Source organism: Delphinapterus leucas, chromosome 13 (assembly GCF_059928025.1).
Source record: "Delphinapterus leucas isolate spDelLeu-1000000601 "Yukka" chromosome 13, BTC_Dleu_Yukka2, whole genome shotgun sequence".
Taxonomy (NCBI): Eukaryota; Metazoa; Chordata; class Mammalia; order Artiodactyla; family Monodontidae; genus Delphinapterus; species Delphinapterus leucas.
The window spans coordinates 55960770-55977768 of NC_143141.1; the positions used below are offsets into that span (position 1 = coordinate 55960770).

General features: G+C 45.1%; 1 protein-coding gene across 5 annotated transcripts in view; it reads right to left on the bottom strand.

The window, feature by feature from the left end:
• Positions 1 to 16999, bottom strand: part of TTC7A (tetratricopeptide repeat domain 7A) — a 122030-nt gene that overhangs the window by 101635 nt on the left and 3396 nt on the right. For 2 of the 5 annotated variants that reach the window (XM_089923195.1, XM_089923196.1), the window contains exons 2-4: positions 8706 to 8891; positions 5540 to 5703; positions 180 to 348 (exon numbers count right to left, since the gene is read on the bottom strand). In XM_089923195.1, coding sequence (XP_089779321.1) covers positions 180 to 348; positions 5540 to 5703; positions 8706 to 8891 — 519 coding nt within the window. Of the gene's footprint in view, positions 1 to 179; positions 349 to 5539; positions 5704 to 7928; positions 8189 to 8705; positions 8892 to 16999 lie in introns of those variants that run through there. The other 3 variants (XM_089923198.1, XM_022573909.3, XM_089923197.1) reach the window with 2 other exon arrangements.

The window sequence follows — 16999 nt, forward strand, 5'->3', positions numbered from 1 at the left end:
ACCCGGCTGGTCAGTGCCTGGGCACTCCCGGGGGTTAAGTACCTTAAACGCTGCCCTGCAGGCCCACCCTCAACACAGCACTGCTGCCCTGCAGCTGCCACCCGCTCCCGGCACATGGGGGCCAGAGTGTAACGAGCTGTGCACAGGGGCGGCGAGACCCGGCCGGTGCTCACACCTACCTTTGATGACAAAGGCCTCCGCCAGCAGCCGCATCTGATACAGGGGCTTATTCTCCATGGACATGTCATCAATCCCGGCCCGCGCGTACATGCTGATGGCATCTCGGTACGAGCCCTCCACGTAATGCAGCTTGCCCAGGATCAGCATGGCCTCACACATGTACTGCGGCTGAAAGGCCAAGGACCACATCAGCAGGGTCCTGCCCCAGAGACGCCGGCTCCACTCCCACCGGGGACCTGAGAATGAACGCTCTCCTCGCCGAGCCATGAGGGTTTGCCCACGATCCTGCTCAGAACTCCCCTCCTCTTCCAGGAAGCCTTCCCGACCCTCAGACACATGTGGACAGCTCCCCTCTCTGCACACCTGCAGTCCGTGGCCTATGCTGTGGCTCTTAGTGACATTCTTATGAGTCCCTAATTGCTTCAAGTGTGTGTACCTTATGCCCCCAACTAGACTGCAGGCAGCTTGCAGACTGGCCCTGACTCCTCTCTCCTGAAGCTCCCAGAAGCTTTGGCCCACCAGTGGGCAGTCAGGGGCCCAGCCAAGTTTTGCGGGGCCTAAAGCTTATATAACTGGGGGGCTCCTCTATATATGCATATGTGTACAAATATATAACTAGGTGAAAGGCCTTGGAAAGAGTCCTGCAGGTGAGGCAGCTGAAGCCCGCACTCAAAGCAGCAGAACCCCTGCGGGGAGACGGCCACAGCAGCAGCATGGACAGAAGACAGGAGGAGAGTGAAGGCCCGTGAGGCCACTGCCCTCTTCTTATCAGAATCAAGTGCCTGCATTCAAACCAGTTTTCTTTCCCCTACTTGACCAAGTGCCGCTTACGCCCAAATCTCCACCCCATACAAGGACTCTTAGGGCCTCCCTCAGAGCCCAAGGACGTGTGGTCAGCCCTGCCTGAGAGTCCTGGCCTTGGACGCAGGCCTAGAGCTCCCACCTTCTGAGGCCACTCCACTTCCATGTCTGTGCTCAGCCGACCCACCACCCTCTTGGCCAGGCTCTGGGCGCCACCCCTGCCACACAGCATCAATTCTGTCCACAGAGCCCCCAGGAGATGCAGCGTCGGTCAGCACCCCGGCCTCTGTCACCAACAGGAAGGTGTTGCCCCTGACTCCCTGCAGGGAGAGCAGAGTCTGGGGAGCCTGTGAGCCCAGGGGAGGCGTCCACCACTCCTCGCCATCTACTGCCCTCTCAGAAGCCAACGAAGAGAAATGGAACACGGCAAAGCCAAATTCTCCTTCCTCACTGGTCTTTGGTTTTTGTAAATACACGTTCTTCCTTTGCTCACACAAGCCCCCATCTAGAAGAGCCTTCCCTTCCCCTCGGTCTATCCAGATCCTCCTCTATCCTTCGGAGACTTGCTCAGGCCCACCTCCTCCTAGAAGCCTCCCTGACTACCAGACAGCTCCCTTCTGCTGACCTCCTACAACGTCTCTACCAAGTGGACCCACTGGGCCCCTGCGTGCCTGACCTGTTGACTAGTGATTAACTCTCAAAGGCTGAATTTTTCAAGGGGACTTGCTAGTCTCCCCAGACAGGTTGCCTACACCCTGGGCCAGGGCCACAGATCACACCCCCCCAGAGGCATGTGGCCCACAGTCCCTCAAGCTGAGCAACAGCTCTGCCATCCCTGCTCCCCTGGTCTCAAGCCACAGGCACATTTCCTCCCTGCTCTGGCCTGGTTTTCCCCATTGCTGAGGGTGAGAAAATAACAGCCACCCCTCAACTCTCAGCACAGCAATGCCAAGAGCATTAACAGGGCAAAGTCCAGAAAACAGCTTTGAACTTTTCTTTAGAAAGGAGCTAGATAAACACAGGCCATGAGTAATTATTATTATTATCCTGTCCTACTATAAAGGGGGAAAAGGGCAGCTAAGCTCAGGACACGTTTCAGGGCAAGATGACAGGGTGTAGCTCAGAGTGGTTCCTGGTGGATCAAAGACAGTTGACAACAGAGCTTCCACCAAGCTGGCAGAAAATTAAGGACAATGTGGTGAATGTTTCTAAAGCTAAAGTTATACTATTTAAAACGTTATCCTTAATTCTTAAGCACATCTGTCTTGTGTTTCAGTGTTATTTTTTCTTTTATGGAGTGATGGTTATAGAAGATGGTATGGTTTTGCTGTTGTGTTTTGGGGCTTTTTTAATGTCCTTACTTGGCAGAATGAAAAGTTGGCTACACTCAGCAGAACCCATGCCTCTGAATTTGAACCTGGCCTGTCAATCCAACAGTCAGGGAACCACAGAGCCCAGGCCCTGTGGAAGGATGCTATGTAGGAAGTCACTGGGTCTGGGGAATAGTCCCTCTGCTGGGTGGGTCAGGCGTGTCACCTAGTCTTTTTGTTTCTCATTGTCTCTGTCAATAAATAGGGAAGAATGACCTCATGTGGATACCCAGGTAAGAGGAAGAAAAGATGAGGAAATACTTCACAGATGCAAAATGAGACCTGAAAAAGCAGGAGTGGCAGCATCACCACCAACGTTAGCTCAGGTTTCTCAGTCATTATTTCATTTCTACTCCAGCACTACGGAGACAGCACCAGGAAATGGCAAACAGCATGAGAACTTGGGAGTAGAGGCAAATAGGCCCGCATTCAAGACCTGCACTGTGGTCCTTGGCTAAGTGACTAACCTCTCCTAGGTCTCAGTTTCTTCATCTGGAAAATGGGGATAATAGTAAATACCATTGCAGAAGGTTACAGAGAGGCACCAGCGAGAGGGTGCAAAGCCTGGCACTCACTGGATAACAGAAGTTAGGACAAATGGCTCATTGTCACCAGCCTCCAAAGCACTGAGCTGTATAGGATCTCAGAGATGACTAAGAGTAGAAAGTTCCAAACTACCCTGAGGAGGCGCCCCAGGACCCACCTCTCCTCCTCATCCCATCAGAGCTACTCGGGATGCAGGGGAATCCACCTGAGATTTCATCTGCTGCCAGGAAAGAGCATCCCCCCAGCCACACCCTGGCCTTTGGGGTAAGATAGAGAATCCCACAAACTATTTTTAACATTTTACTTTGCCTGATCAACAGCAAGTTTTTGGCCTTGGCTCGCAAAACAGTGAATTTCTCAATTTCATTGGTGTCTATGTATGTCTTTGATTAACAAAGCATGGTAAAATTTTAAAATTAACCGCTAGCCATTTTTTAATTTTTAATTTTAGTTTTTTGGTCGCACCACACAGCTTGCGGGATCTCAGTTCCCTGACCAGGGATTGAACGCGGGCCACAGCAGTGAAAGCCCAGAATCCTAACTGCTAGGCCACCAGGGAACTCCCAAGCATGGTAAAATTTGTACTTAATAAATGTGATATGGTAGACAAAATAGTTTTCACAATAATACACGTGGATACCATTCAGCCAATACAAAGAATGAGGTACTGGCATGCAGAAAGCTTCAAGTGAAAGTTTTCAGTGCAAAAGTGCAACTTGACAAATATGAATCCTATGACTAATAAGAAAAGAAAGCTCCACACATGTGTATGTGTGTTTGTTAACGCACAAAGAAAGCATATGGGATTCACACCAAATGGTGACTAGCGCTCAACTCTGGGGATGGAAGTGGGCATGGGGGTAGGGGTGGAAACAAGGATGTATTTATTAGTCAAACTCTTTATTTTATTTAGTGAATTTTTTTTTTTTACAATAAGCCCGAGTCATTTTTATTTTAAAAAGAATTTTTAAATATATAATAGAGTCTACTGGAAAGAAAAAAATTAAAAGGGTCTTGGTGGGAAAAGCTTGAGACCCATCAATCAAGTCCAACCATTTTGATTGGCAGACGAGGAACTGGAGGGTCCAGGATATCAGGGGACAGGCTCAGGGCCAAGCAGCTATTTTAATCCGAGACAAAACCTCCCAGAGCTACAATAATCCCTGTCAAGGAGTCTAAACGCAGTTACCTTAAACTTCCAGTATAGTCTCCCCACACTGCTTACAGAAAACGCCCCCCCCACTTCTTGGCCTGCTGTTCCAGTCCCACTCTCTCGCCCTAATGTCCCTTTACACCAATTACACACCAGTCCCTTACACTCTTGCTAACTGACATACTTTAAGGAAATTCTTCTAAGAGGAGCTCTTTGAGTATACACTGCTTCCGTAGCTTGGAATGCCTTGTCTTATCTGTGTATGTCTATATCCTGACCTCCCTCAAGGTCCAGCCCCCAGATGGGTCCAATTCCAGCACTATCATAATCCTGACTTGCCTCCCCACCTCACCCCAGGGAGTGTCCCCCTCAGACTTGCCTCCCCATGCATGCTACTCCTGTAGCATGTGTCACGGTACACCCTGAATAATTTTTTAATAGGACTATCTTCCCAGTAGCCTTGCAACCTCCCTGAGGGCAGTGTCCATGCTGGACTCATCTTTATTGCCCTGAGAGTACATAATACAATGCCTTGCACATAGTAGGTTGCAATAAAATATGTAAGTCAGGAAATATATTACTTTGGAACATCTCTTGAAAAATCATTTCCCCTTGGGCTCTCTAATGACATACCCATACTTCTTTTATAGTTCAGGATACATGGTAATTGAGAACAGTTTCAAACTTGAAACTGCCTGAGAATCACCAAGAGAGCTTGTTAAAAATGCAGGTTCTGAATCAGATTTTGCATTCTTAACCAGCTCCCAGATGATGCCCATACTGCGTGTGGGTGGACCATGCTTTGAGCAGTAAAGGTCTAAAGAAAGCTGTGACTATACTTCCCTCTATACTGCCCCTCAGTGCCTTGCATATAGTAGTTGCTCAATAAGTGCACATGGGCTCGAACTGGCTTGCCATGTTATGGAGTGCTTCCGTTGCTAGCCAACTCAGAATGTTTGCCTGTTTCCAACTAGATCATACATTCACTGAGGTTTTATTTCCCTGAGATCCTCAAAGAAGCCAAAGGACCAGGCACAAACTAGGTCAACCAAACGCTGTGTAATAGAAATATATAACTTGGGCCACAAGTGCAAGCCACAAGTGTAATTTAGATTTTTCTAGTAAACATTTCTAGTCACATTAAAAAAGGTAAATATAGGTAAAATTCATTTTAATAATACATTTTATTTAATATATTCTAAATATTATCATTTGAATATGTAATCAATATAAAGAATTGATGCTCTTTTATATTCCGCGTTTTGTACTAAGTCTTCAAAATCCAGTGTGTGTTTCACACTCACAGCACAGCTCAGTTTGGACAAGCCATGTGGCTAGTGGCTACTGTACTGAGCAGGGCAGGCCAACCCTTAAGGGACACTTGCTGCTCAGGTGACCAAATGACCCCAGAAGGTCCTCACAGCAGAGATGAGGCAGGAGAGAGGAGAGACAGCTCCAGGCTGGGTGGGTGGGGGGGTCTACAACTTACCGGCAGCCTCCCGTGATTAAGGATACTGCTCAGATGGTTTCTGGCTTCATTCATCTTCGGCTCACTCTTCTCCGGCAGAGGGATAGAGTCTTTTATCTTGGAGTGGTTCTCCTTCAAACACTGCTCCAGGAGGGCCTCGGCCAGGAGCAATTTCCCAAAGCCATCTGGAAAACAGGGCAGGGATCACAGTGGCTACGTGAGGACAGTAGTCCCCTGAACATGGCAGATGTGGAGACTGGTACACGCCCCTGTACCCACCCAACACCCCCAACCCAGCATTTGAATGGCTCGGATCTGAGAAAATAAAGACATCGTTTCTATGCACTTAAAACAGCCTTTAAAGAAAAAACACACATTCTACCATGGTCACAGCACCAACTGCCCCCTTGGGTTTATTTTCTGTAGTTCAGTGTTTGAGGAGGTGGAGTTCCCAGGACTTGGAACAAGCCCAGAATTTCAGAATTTAAAATGAGGGACAGAGATTGGTTCAAGATGGCGGAGTGGAAGGACGTGCGCTCACTCCCTCTTGCGAGAGCACCAGAATCACAACTAACTGCTGAATAATCATTGACAGGAGGATGCTGGAACTCACCAAAAAAGATGCCCCACATCCAAGGACAGCAGAGAAGCCACAATGAGATGGTAGGAGGGGTGCAATCACAATAAAATCAAATCCCATGGCTGCTGGGGGGGTGACCCACAAACTGGAAAACACTTATACCACAGAAGTCCACCCACTGGAGTGAAGGTTCTGAGACCCACATCAGGCTTCTCAACCTGAGGGTCCAGCAACGGGAGGAGGAATTCCCAGAGAATCAGACTTTGAAGGCTGGCAGGATGTGATTGCAGGACTTCGACAGGACTGGGGGAAGGGGAGACTCCACTTTTGGAGGGCGCACACAAAGTAGTGTGTGCATCGGGACCCAGGGAAAGGAGCAGTGACCCTATAGGCGACTGAACCACACCTACCTGCTAGTGTTGGAGGGTCTTCTCAGATGCAGGGAGTGGCTGTGGCTCACCATGGGGACAAGGACACTGGCAGGAGAAGTTCTGGGAAGTACTCCTTGGCGTGAGCCCTCCCAGAGTCCACCACTAGCCCCAACAAAGAGCAGGTAGGCTGCAGTGCTGGGTCGCCTCAGGCCAAAAAACCAACAGAGAGGGAACTCAGCCACACCCATCAGCAGACAAGCGGATTAAAGTTTTACTGAGCTCTGCCCACCAGAGCAACAGCCAGCTCTACCCACCACCAGTCCCTCCCTTCAGGAAGCTTGCACAAGGCTCTTAGATAGCCTCATCCACCAGAGGGCAGACAGCAGAAGCAAGAAGAACTACAATCCTGCAGCCTGTGGAACGAAAATCACATTCACAGAAAGACAAAATGAAAAGGCAGAGGACTATGTACCAGATGAAGGAACAAGATAAAACCCTGGAAAAACAACTGAATGAAGTGGAGATAGGCAACCTTCCAGAAAAAGAATTCAAAATAATGATAGTGAAGATTATTCAGGAGCTTGGAAAAAGAATGGAGGCAAAGATTGAGAAGATGCAAGAAATGTTTAACAAAGACCTAGAAGAATTAAAGAACAAAGACCTAGAAGAATTAAAAAATGAACAGAGATGAACAATACAATAACTGAAACGAAAATACACTGGAAGGAATCAATAGCAGAGTAACTGAGGCAGAAGAACAGATAAGTGACCTGGAAGACAGAATGGCAGAATTCACTGCCATGGGACAGAATACAGAAAAAAGAATGAAAAGAAACAAAGACAGCCTAAGAGACCTCTGGGACAACATTAAACACAACAACATTCGCATTATAGGGGTCCCAGAAGGGGAAGAGAGAAAGGACCTGAGAAAATATTTGAAGAGATTATAGTAGAAAACTTCCCTAACATGGGAAAGGAAATAGCCACCCAAGTCCAGGAAGTGCAGAGAGTCCCAGGAAGGATAAACTCAAGGAGCAACACGCCGAGACACACAGTAATCAAACTGACAAAAATTAAAGACAAAGAAAAATTATTAAAAGCAACAAGGGAAAAATGACAAATAACATACAAGGGAACTCCCATAAGGTTAACAGCTGATTTCTCAGCAGAAACTCTACAAGCCAGAAGGGAGTGGCACGCTATATCTAAAGTGATGAAAGGGAAGAACCTACAACCAAGATTACTCTACCTGGCAAGGATCTTAATCAGATTTGATGGAGATATCAAAAGCTTGACAGACAAGCAAAAGCTAAGAAAATTCAGCACCACCAAAAAAGCTCTACAGCAAATGCTAAAGGGACTTCTCTAAGTGGGAAATGCAAGAGAAGAAAAGGACCTACAAAAACAAACCCAAAACAATTAAGAAAATGGTAATAGGAACATACATATCGATAATTACCTTAAATGTGAATGGATTAAATGCTCCAACCAAAAGACACAGGGTCGCTGAATGGATACAAATCAAGACCCACATATGCTGTCTACAAGAGATCCACTTCAGACCTAGGGACACATACAGACTGAAAGTGAGGGGATGGAAAAAGATATTCCAGACAAATGGAAATCAAAAGAAAGTTGGAGTAGCAATACTCATATCAGATAAACTAGACTTTAAAATAAAGAATGTTACAAGAGACAAGGAAGGACACTACATAATGATCAAGAGATCAATCCAAGAAGAAGATATAACAATTGTAAATATTTATGCACCCAACACAGGAGCACCTCAATACATAAGGCAAATGCTAACAGCTATAAAAGAGGAAATCGACAGTAACACAATAATAGTAGGGGACTTTAACACCTCACTCACACCAATGGACAGATCATCCAGACAGAAAATTAATAAGGAAACACAAGCTTTAAATGACACAACAGACCAGATAGACTTAATTGATATTTACAGGACATTCCATCCGAAAACAGCAGATTACACTTTCTTCTCAAGTGCGCATGGAACATCCTCCAGGATAGATCACATCTTGGGTCACAAATCAAGCCTCAGTAAATTTAAGGAAATTGAAATCATATCAAGCATCTTTTCCGACCACCACGCTATGAGATTAGAAATCAACTGAGGGGAAAAAAACTTAAAAGACAAACACAGGGAGGCTAAACAATATGTTACTAAATAACCAAGAGATCACTGAAGAAATCAGAGGAAATCAAAAAATACCTAGAGGGCTTCCCTGGCAGCGCAGTGGTTGAGAGTCCACCTGCCGATGCAGGGGACACGGGTTCGTGCCCCAGTCCGGGAGGATCCCACATGCCGTGGAGCGGCTGGGCCCGTGAGCCATGGTCGCTGAGCCTGCGCGTCCGGAGGCTGTGCTCCGCAGCGGGAGAGGCCACAGCAGTGAGAGGCCTGTGTACCGCAAAAAAAAAAAAAAAAAAAAAAAAAAAAAAGTACCTAGAGACAAATGACTATGAAAACACAATGATCCAAAACCTATGGGATGCAGCAAACACAGTTGTAAGTGGGAAGTTTATAGCAATACAATTCTACCTCAAGAAACAAGAAAAATCTCAAATAAACAATCTAACCTTACACCTAAAGGAATTAAAGAAGAACAAACAAAACCCAAAGTTAGTAGAAGGAAAGAAATCATAAAGATCAGAGCAGAAAGAAATGAAATAGAAACAAAGAAAACAATAGCAAAGATCAATAAAACTAAAAGCTGGTTCTTGGAGAAGATAAACAAAATTGATAAACCTTTAGCCAGACTCATCAAGAAAAAGAGGGAGAGGACTCAAATCAATAAAATTAGAAATGAAAAAGGAGAAGTTACAACAGACACCGCAGAAATACAAAGCATCCTAAGAGACTACTACAAGCAGCTCTATGCCAATAAAATGGACAACCTGGAAGAAATGGACAAATTTTTAGAAAGGTATAACCTTCCAAGACTGAAGCAGGAAGAAATAGAAAATATGAACCGACCAATCACAAGTCATGAAATTGAAACTGTGATTAAAAATCTTCCAACAAACAAAAGTCCAGGACCAGATGGATTCACAGGTGAATTCTATCAAACATTTAGAGAAGAGTTAACACCCATCCTTCTCAAACTCTTCCAAAAAATTCCAGAGGAGGGAACACTCCCAAACTCATTCTATGAGGTCACCATCACCCTGATACCAAAACCACACAAAGATACTACAAAAAAAAGAAAATTACAGACCAATATCACTCATGAATATAGAGTCAATCTGTGTGGCAAACTTCGTTATTGTCTTACTGGAAGAAATTGCCTCAGACACCCCAACCTTCAGCACCCACTGCCTTGATCAGTCAGCTGCCATCAATATCGAGGCAAGACCCTCCACCAGCAAAGAGACTATGACTCACTGAAGGGTCAGATGACGGTTAGCATTTTTAGCAATAAAGTATTTTTTGCATATAGATGCAAAAATCCTCAACAAAATACTAGCAAACAGAATCCAACAACACATTAAAAGGATCACACACCATGATCAAGTGGGATTTATCCCAAGGATGCAAGGATTCTTCAATATATGCAAATCAATCAATGTGATACACCATATTAACAAACTGAAGAAGAAAAACCATATGATCATCTCAGTAAATGCATAAAAAGCTTTTGACAAAATTCAACACCCATTTATGACAAAAACTCCCCAGTAAGTGGGCATAGAGGGAGCCTACCTCAACATAATAAAGGCCATATACAACAAACCCACAGCAAACATCATTCTCAATGGTGAAAAACTGAAAGCATTTCCTCTAAGATCAGGAACAAGACAGGATGTCCACTCTCGCCACTATTATTCAACATAGTTTTGGAAGTCTTAGCCACAGCAATCAGAGACAAAAAAGAAATAAAAGGAATACAAATTGGAAAAGAAGAAGTAAAACTGTCATTGCTTGGAGATGACATGATACTATACATAGAGAATCCTAAAGATGCCACCTGAAAACTACTAGAGCTAATCAACAAATTTGGTAATGTTGCAGGATACAAAATTAATGCACAGAAATCTCTTGCATTCCTATACCCTAACAACAAAAGATCAGAAAGAGAAATTAAGGAAACAATCCCATTCACCACTGCAACAAAAAGAATAAAATACCTACCTAGTGAGGTAAAAGACCTGTACTCAGAAAACTATAAGACACTGATGAAAGAAATCAAAGATGACACAAACAGATGCAGAGATATATCATGTTCTTGGATTGGAAGAATCAATATTGTGAAAATAACTATACTACTCAAAGCAATCTATAGATTCAATGCAATCCCTATCAAATTACCAGTGGCATTTTTTACAGAACTAGAACAAAAAAATCTTAAAATTTGTATGGAGACACAAAAGACCCCGAATAGCCAAAGCAATCTTGAGGGAAAAAAACAGAGCTGGAGGAATCAGACTCCCTGACTTCAGACTATACTACAAAGCTACAGTAATCAAGACAATATGGTACTGGCACAAAAACAGAAACACAGATCAGTGGAACATGATAGAAAGCCCAGAGATAGACCCACACACTTACGGTCAACTAATCTATGACAAAGGAAGCAAGGATATACAATGAAGAAAAGACAGTCTCTTCAGTAAGTGGTGCTGGGAAAACAGGACAGCTACATGTAAAAGAATGAAATTAGAACACTCCCTAACACCATACACAAAAATAAACGCAAAATGGATTAAAGACCTAAATGTAAGACAGGACACTGTAAAACTCTTAGAGGAAGATATAGGAAGAACACTCTTTGACATAAATCACAGCAAGGTATTTTTTGACCCACCTCCTAGAGTAATGGAAATAAAAACAAAAATAAACAAATGGGACCTAATGAAACTTAAAAGGTTTTGCACAGCAAAGGAAACTATAAACAAGACGAAAAGACAACCCTCAGAATGGGAGAAAATATTTGCAAACGAATCAATGGACAAAGGATTAATCTCCAAAATATATAAACAGCTCATGCAGCTCAATATTAAAAAAACAAACAACCCAATTCAAAAATGGGCAGAAGACCTAAACAGACATCTCTCCAAAGAAGACATACAGATGGCCAAGAGACCGATGAAAAGCTGCTCAACAACACTAATTATTAGAGAAATGCAAATCAAAACTACAATTAGGTATCACCTCATACCAGTTAGAGTGGGCATCATCAGAAAATCTACAAACAACAAATGCTGGAGAGGGTGTGGAGAAAAGGGAACCCTCTTGCACAGTTGGTGGGAATGTAAGTTGATACAGCCACTATGGAGAACAGTATGGAGGTTCCTTAAAAAACTAAAAATAGAATTACCATATGACCCAGCAATCCCACTACTGGGCATATATCCAGAGAAAACCATAATTCAAAAAGACACATGCACCCCACTGTTCATTGCAGCACTGTTTACAATAGCCAGGTCATGGACGCACCCTAAGTGCCCATCGACAGACAAGTGGATAAAGAAGATGTGGTACGTATATACAATGGAATATTACTCAGCCATAAAAAGGAACGAAATTGGGTCATTTGTTGAGACGTGGATGGATCTAGAGACTGTCATACAGAGTGAAGTAAGTCAGAGAAAAACAGATATCGTATATTAATGCATATATGTGGAATCTAGAAAAATGCTACAGATGAACCAGTTTGCAGGGAAGAAATAGAGACACAGATGTAGAGAAACAAACATATGGACGCCAAGGGGGGAAAGTGGTGGGGGGGGGTTGTGGTGGGATGAATTGGGAGATTGGGATTGACATGTATACAGTAATATGTATAAAATGGATAACTAATAAGAACCTGCTGTATAAAAAATAAATAAAATTCAAAATTAAATTAAATTAAATTTTAAAAAAGGAAAAAAAAAATATTGAGGGACAAAGTCACACCCATGCTCCAAGGTGATAAGTTCTTACACAAGGAAGGAATTCCCTGCAGAGAACTGAAGAGGAAAAATATACAAGCTGGCTTAATAACACATTGTCAGGTGCTCCTATCTTCCATGTAGCAGAATTGGTTTTCTCTGTTATTAAGGTATTTTAGCATGACCCAGGGATAACCTAGCAACCAAGGAGAGTTAAGGCCGGAAGCAGATTTACTGGTGTAGCACGGCAATCCTTGGGACTTTCTGGAGTTCCCGCACACGTTAGCTCGTCCACAGACCTCACCCCTTGGCTAGTGATTTCATACTGCTTGGTTTACTTTGCTGTCTCCCCCACAGCACTGAAAACTGCAATCCTGAAGCCACCGTATCCCTGCTACCTACAGCAGGGGCGACCTGAGTGGGGTGGGATCCAGCTGCTCAGGGTGCAGGGTTTGAGGTTGAGGGTGGTTTCAGGACCACCTTGGGTGGCTGTGCTTGGTGACTGGCTCCTGGCCTGTCCCCCTCGAACAGAGCAAGGACCATTTAATACAGGCACCCAATAAATAGCAACTGAGTAATGGGATCCTTTCCACTCCCCCATGGGGAAGCCCTGAGGCTCAGGGAGTTCTGTGCCCATCCAAAATGCCTCCAGGGGGGCTTCCCTGGTGGCACAGTGGTTAAGAATCTGCCTACCAATGCAGGGGACATGGGTTCGAGCCCTGGTGCGGGAAGATCCCACATGCCGTGGAGCAACTAAGCCCATGTGCCACAACTACTGAGCCTGTGCTCTAGAACCCACGAGCCACAACTACCAAGCCCGTGCACCACAGCTACTGAAGCCCGCGCGCCTAGAGCCCATGCTCCGCAACAAGAGAAGTCACCGCAATGGGAAGTCCACGCACCACAACGAAGAGTAGCCCCCGCTTGCCACAACTAGAGAAAGCCCATGCAGCAACAAAGACCCAATGCAGCCAAAAATAAAATAAAATACATAAATTTATTAAAAAAACAAAATGCCTCCAGGAACATGTGCTTGATCCCACGTCCTCTAGTGCTCTTCCTGCTGCCAGAATGGCATTCTCAGACCTACTCAGAATGCCACGCACTCCTTACTCTCAGGACCACTGCAGTTTGCTCACAACTCAAAACCACGGGTGTGAAATTGCATGTCCCTGAATAACTGTCTCTCTTCGTAAGGGAGATTCCCCACAGAGAGCATCCTGGAAGCCCAGACGGATGTCACAGCCCAGCAGCCCATCCTTTGCTACCTACCTCATGATTTCTAAAAGTAACATTAGGAAGAAATGGCCAAAAATGATGGTTCAAACTATCATCCATCACTAGCGGGACAGAAGTTGGCAGAACCTCTACAAAGGGCAACTTGGAGACATAGATCAAAATTATTTCTTGCACATCCCCACTGAGTCAGCAATCCCACGCCTACAGATGTCCTCGAACATGTATGTGTAAAACAACCAACATATAAGGTCATTCCTGCTGCGCCGTTTATAATGGCAGAAAACCAGAGAAAACTTTATGTCCATCAACAGAAGGCTGATTAAATAAAGCATGATATATCCATTAAAAGGGACACCATGCCACAATAAAAAGGAATGAGGAGGCTCTGTATGGGCTGTCATGACATGAACTTCAAGATAAACTGATTAGAAAGTAGAGCACACACAGTGGACCACTGTGTGTTTATGCATGAAAATACGTAAAAGGATAACACGAACATCTGCTAACTTTTCTACCTTACAGGGACGGGGGCAGAGATGGAGGGAGGCTTTTCACTCGTTACTTTTGGGTACCTTTGGAAGGTTGACCCATGTGAATATATTACCTAGTCAAAATTAAATGTAAATCGACCCAAGAATAGAAGGAATCTTCTACATTTCCAATAGCTCAGCCAGGAGGGGGAGTGGGCTGCTTAGAAGTGGGTGCCTGAGCAGCATTCCTGAGCTGTGGGCCACCTGGCAATGGGCTGTCCCCTTCTAATCTGTTTTGCATCTATAAAACCTGAGGTAGAGCTATGAACCTCCTCCTTCCCACAGAACCTCATCCCTCCCCAGGCTCCGCCTGCCGGGCTGGTCCCGCCCCTCCGCCGTCAGGTGCAGCGGTGCGCACAGCTCCCGCCCCGCGGTCTGCAGGTGCCAGTCTGCAGCCCAGCCTTCCGGCCACCGGGTCCCGCCTCCGCCACCCAGCTGCCCCGCCCAGAGCTCCCTAGGGTTCCTTTCCTTTCATGCCAAGAGAAACCAGCTTCCTTCTAGGCAAACCTCAATCTTGAAATACTCCCCAGAGCCCACACCTCTCCTCAAAATGTCCTCTGAACACATGTGTGGTCCGTGGTCTGGGGTGGGTCTGTGCGTCTTTGTGACCCAGTCCCGCGGGGTGAGTGCAGAAATTTGGAGTATATGTTCAGAAACGCTGATAACCATGTGACAGAATAATTGTTGAATCAAATACTAAAAAATTGGTGGTGGGGGGAGCGGGTATCAGTTTATGTATTTTAAGAAAGTATCGGAACACAACAGATTGGGAATCTAAAAAAAAAAAACCAGAACATAAAACTGAGCCTTCACCACAGACCGTTTGACAAGCACTGCTCTAAACTTCAAAAGTGCCTTTTACTGAAAAAGGGGGGCTGGTATTTGCTGATGGCCCACTGAGTACCAGGTACTTTATTATATAGTATCATTTGACCTGCACAGCCCTGATAGGTAGAAATGATTCCCATTTTATAGATGACAATAAAGATGCAATGTTGTTATGGTCACAACCCACATAACATAACACAGCCAAAGAACAGTCCTCTTCCCCACCTCCCACACAGAGCAGAGCTTCTGACAGTTTGGAAATGAAGAACAGTCTAAGAGCTGTAAACAGTAGGTTAAAAGCGAATCGTAATTCCAAGGACAGGAATAAGAGTAGTTCTCACTGTCACACACTTGTGAGTTTCAGACTGTTTTGTAGATTAACACTCCGGATCCTTCTCCAGAGCCTTTTTGCCCTCCCTCTTCACACCCAACTCAGTCTCTCTGTTTTTCCATTTAGCATACACTCAAGTAGATATCGGGAATTTACTTTCTTTTCTTCCTTGTCTAACTCTCTTCCCTGCTCCACATTTTCCATCCCACTGTTCTCAACTGGTCAGTCTATGGAACTGAAGGGTAGTTTGGAATGAAAAGTTCTAGGTTTTCAGTTGTTAAATAAGAATCCAGGTGGATCGAGGCTTTCGTATCCTTCTCCAAAGGTAAAACAGATTGCTCTTCATCATCCTAGCGTACGAAACCTACTCCCTATCCTGGTTTGGGTAAAGTGTTCCAGCTTCTCCCGTGCTGGGGCATTAGGAAGGCCTTCCTCCCAGACAGTGCAACAGACTCTGGGAGCCTGGCTCCTGATTCTGGCAGCCCAGCCCAGCTCTCTGCTCTCAGCAGAGGTCCAAAGGAAGTCCCCACTTAGTGGCCCGCCCAGTCTCCCCACCTTGTTTAGGAGGCCTCTGGCGGCTAGCTTCCTCTCCACTCCCACCCCTCTCCAGGCCTCTCGCAGCGTGCCAGTTCACAGGGACCCACTTCAAGGATACCGGCCTCCTCCCTGGAACCCATATTTGCAGGGCAGTGCTCCCCATTCTTCCACCTGCCAATTCAGTCAGGAAGGGTGGTTCCAGCTGGCAGGCCAGGCGCTCAGACCAGACCCTTCCCTACTGGGTCAAATGGGGCCACGATGGTCTCTGCAGAGGCTCACTTCACAGGACTGCAAAGGGCTGGGACCTTCCAACCGCGGCAGGAGGAGGAAGAGGGCAAAACTAGTGAGAGGCCACCTGCCTCAAATGTACTCCTGCTAACTTCGACTGAAAAAATGCTCAGAACAATTTCCAGTTCTTTTTTAAAAAAATCACTAATTAAAAAAAAAGATAGGGGATGACTACAGATTAGGAGAGACTCCAGATGGATGGAGAGAGTAGCAGATGTGATCTAAGCAAGTATAGTAAAAGAATATTCGAATCTAGGTGGTGGGAATACAGGTGTTTACTGCAAAATTCTTTCAACTTTTTGTATGTTTGAACTTTTCATAATAAAATGTTGGGGATAAAAGAAAGATTCAACCCATTAACCAAATGCAATGTGTGGCCTTATTTGGATCCTCATTCTAGCAAACAAACTGTAAAATTAAATAATTAGATGAGGGGGAGCTGTAGTAAAACTATGGTAGTTTTATTTTTCAAAAGAGTTCTTGTTTGATAAATACATACTGAAATATTGCAACGTGGGGGAGAAACGGCCCAGGGTGTAGCTCAGACAAAACTATTCATGAGTTTGTGATCACTGACACTGGTTGATGGGTATATGGGATTCATTTTTCTCTCTACTTTTTTGACGTTTTGGAAATTTTTCTCAATCAAGTGTTTTGTTTCTTTTTAAACCACTTGGATGGGGCTCTTTGTTTTTACGTGAACAAAACCCTTTACAGCTAGCCACCCTCTGGGGTTCCCCTGCTCCATCCTGACCAAATCTAAACCGGATGTGAGTTTGAAAGAAAATGTACAAACAGTAGTAACCACCTTCCCCCTGGGCAGGTGGTGGGGAGCAGCCTCCCCAGACAGGAAAAGGGGGCCCCTTCCGCGGGAGCATCTCCTGA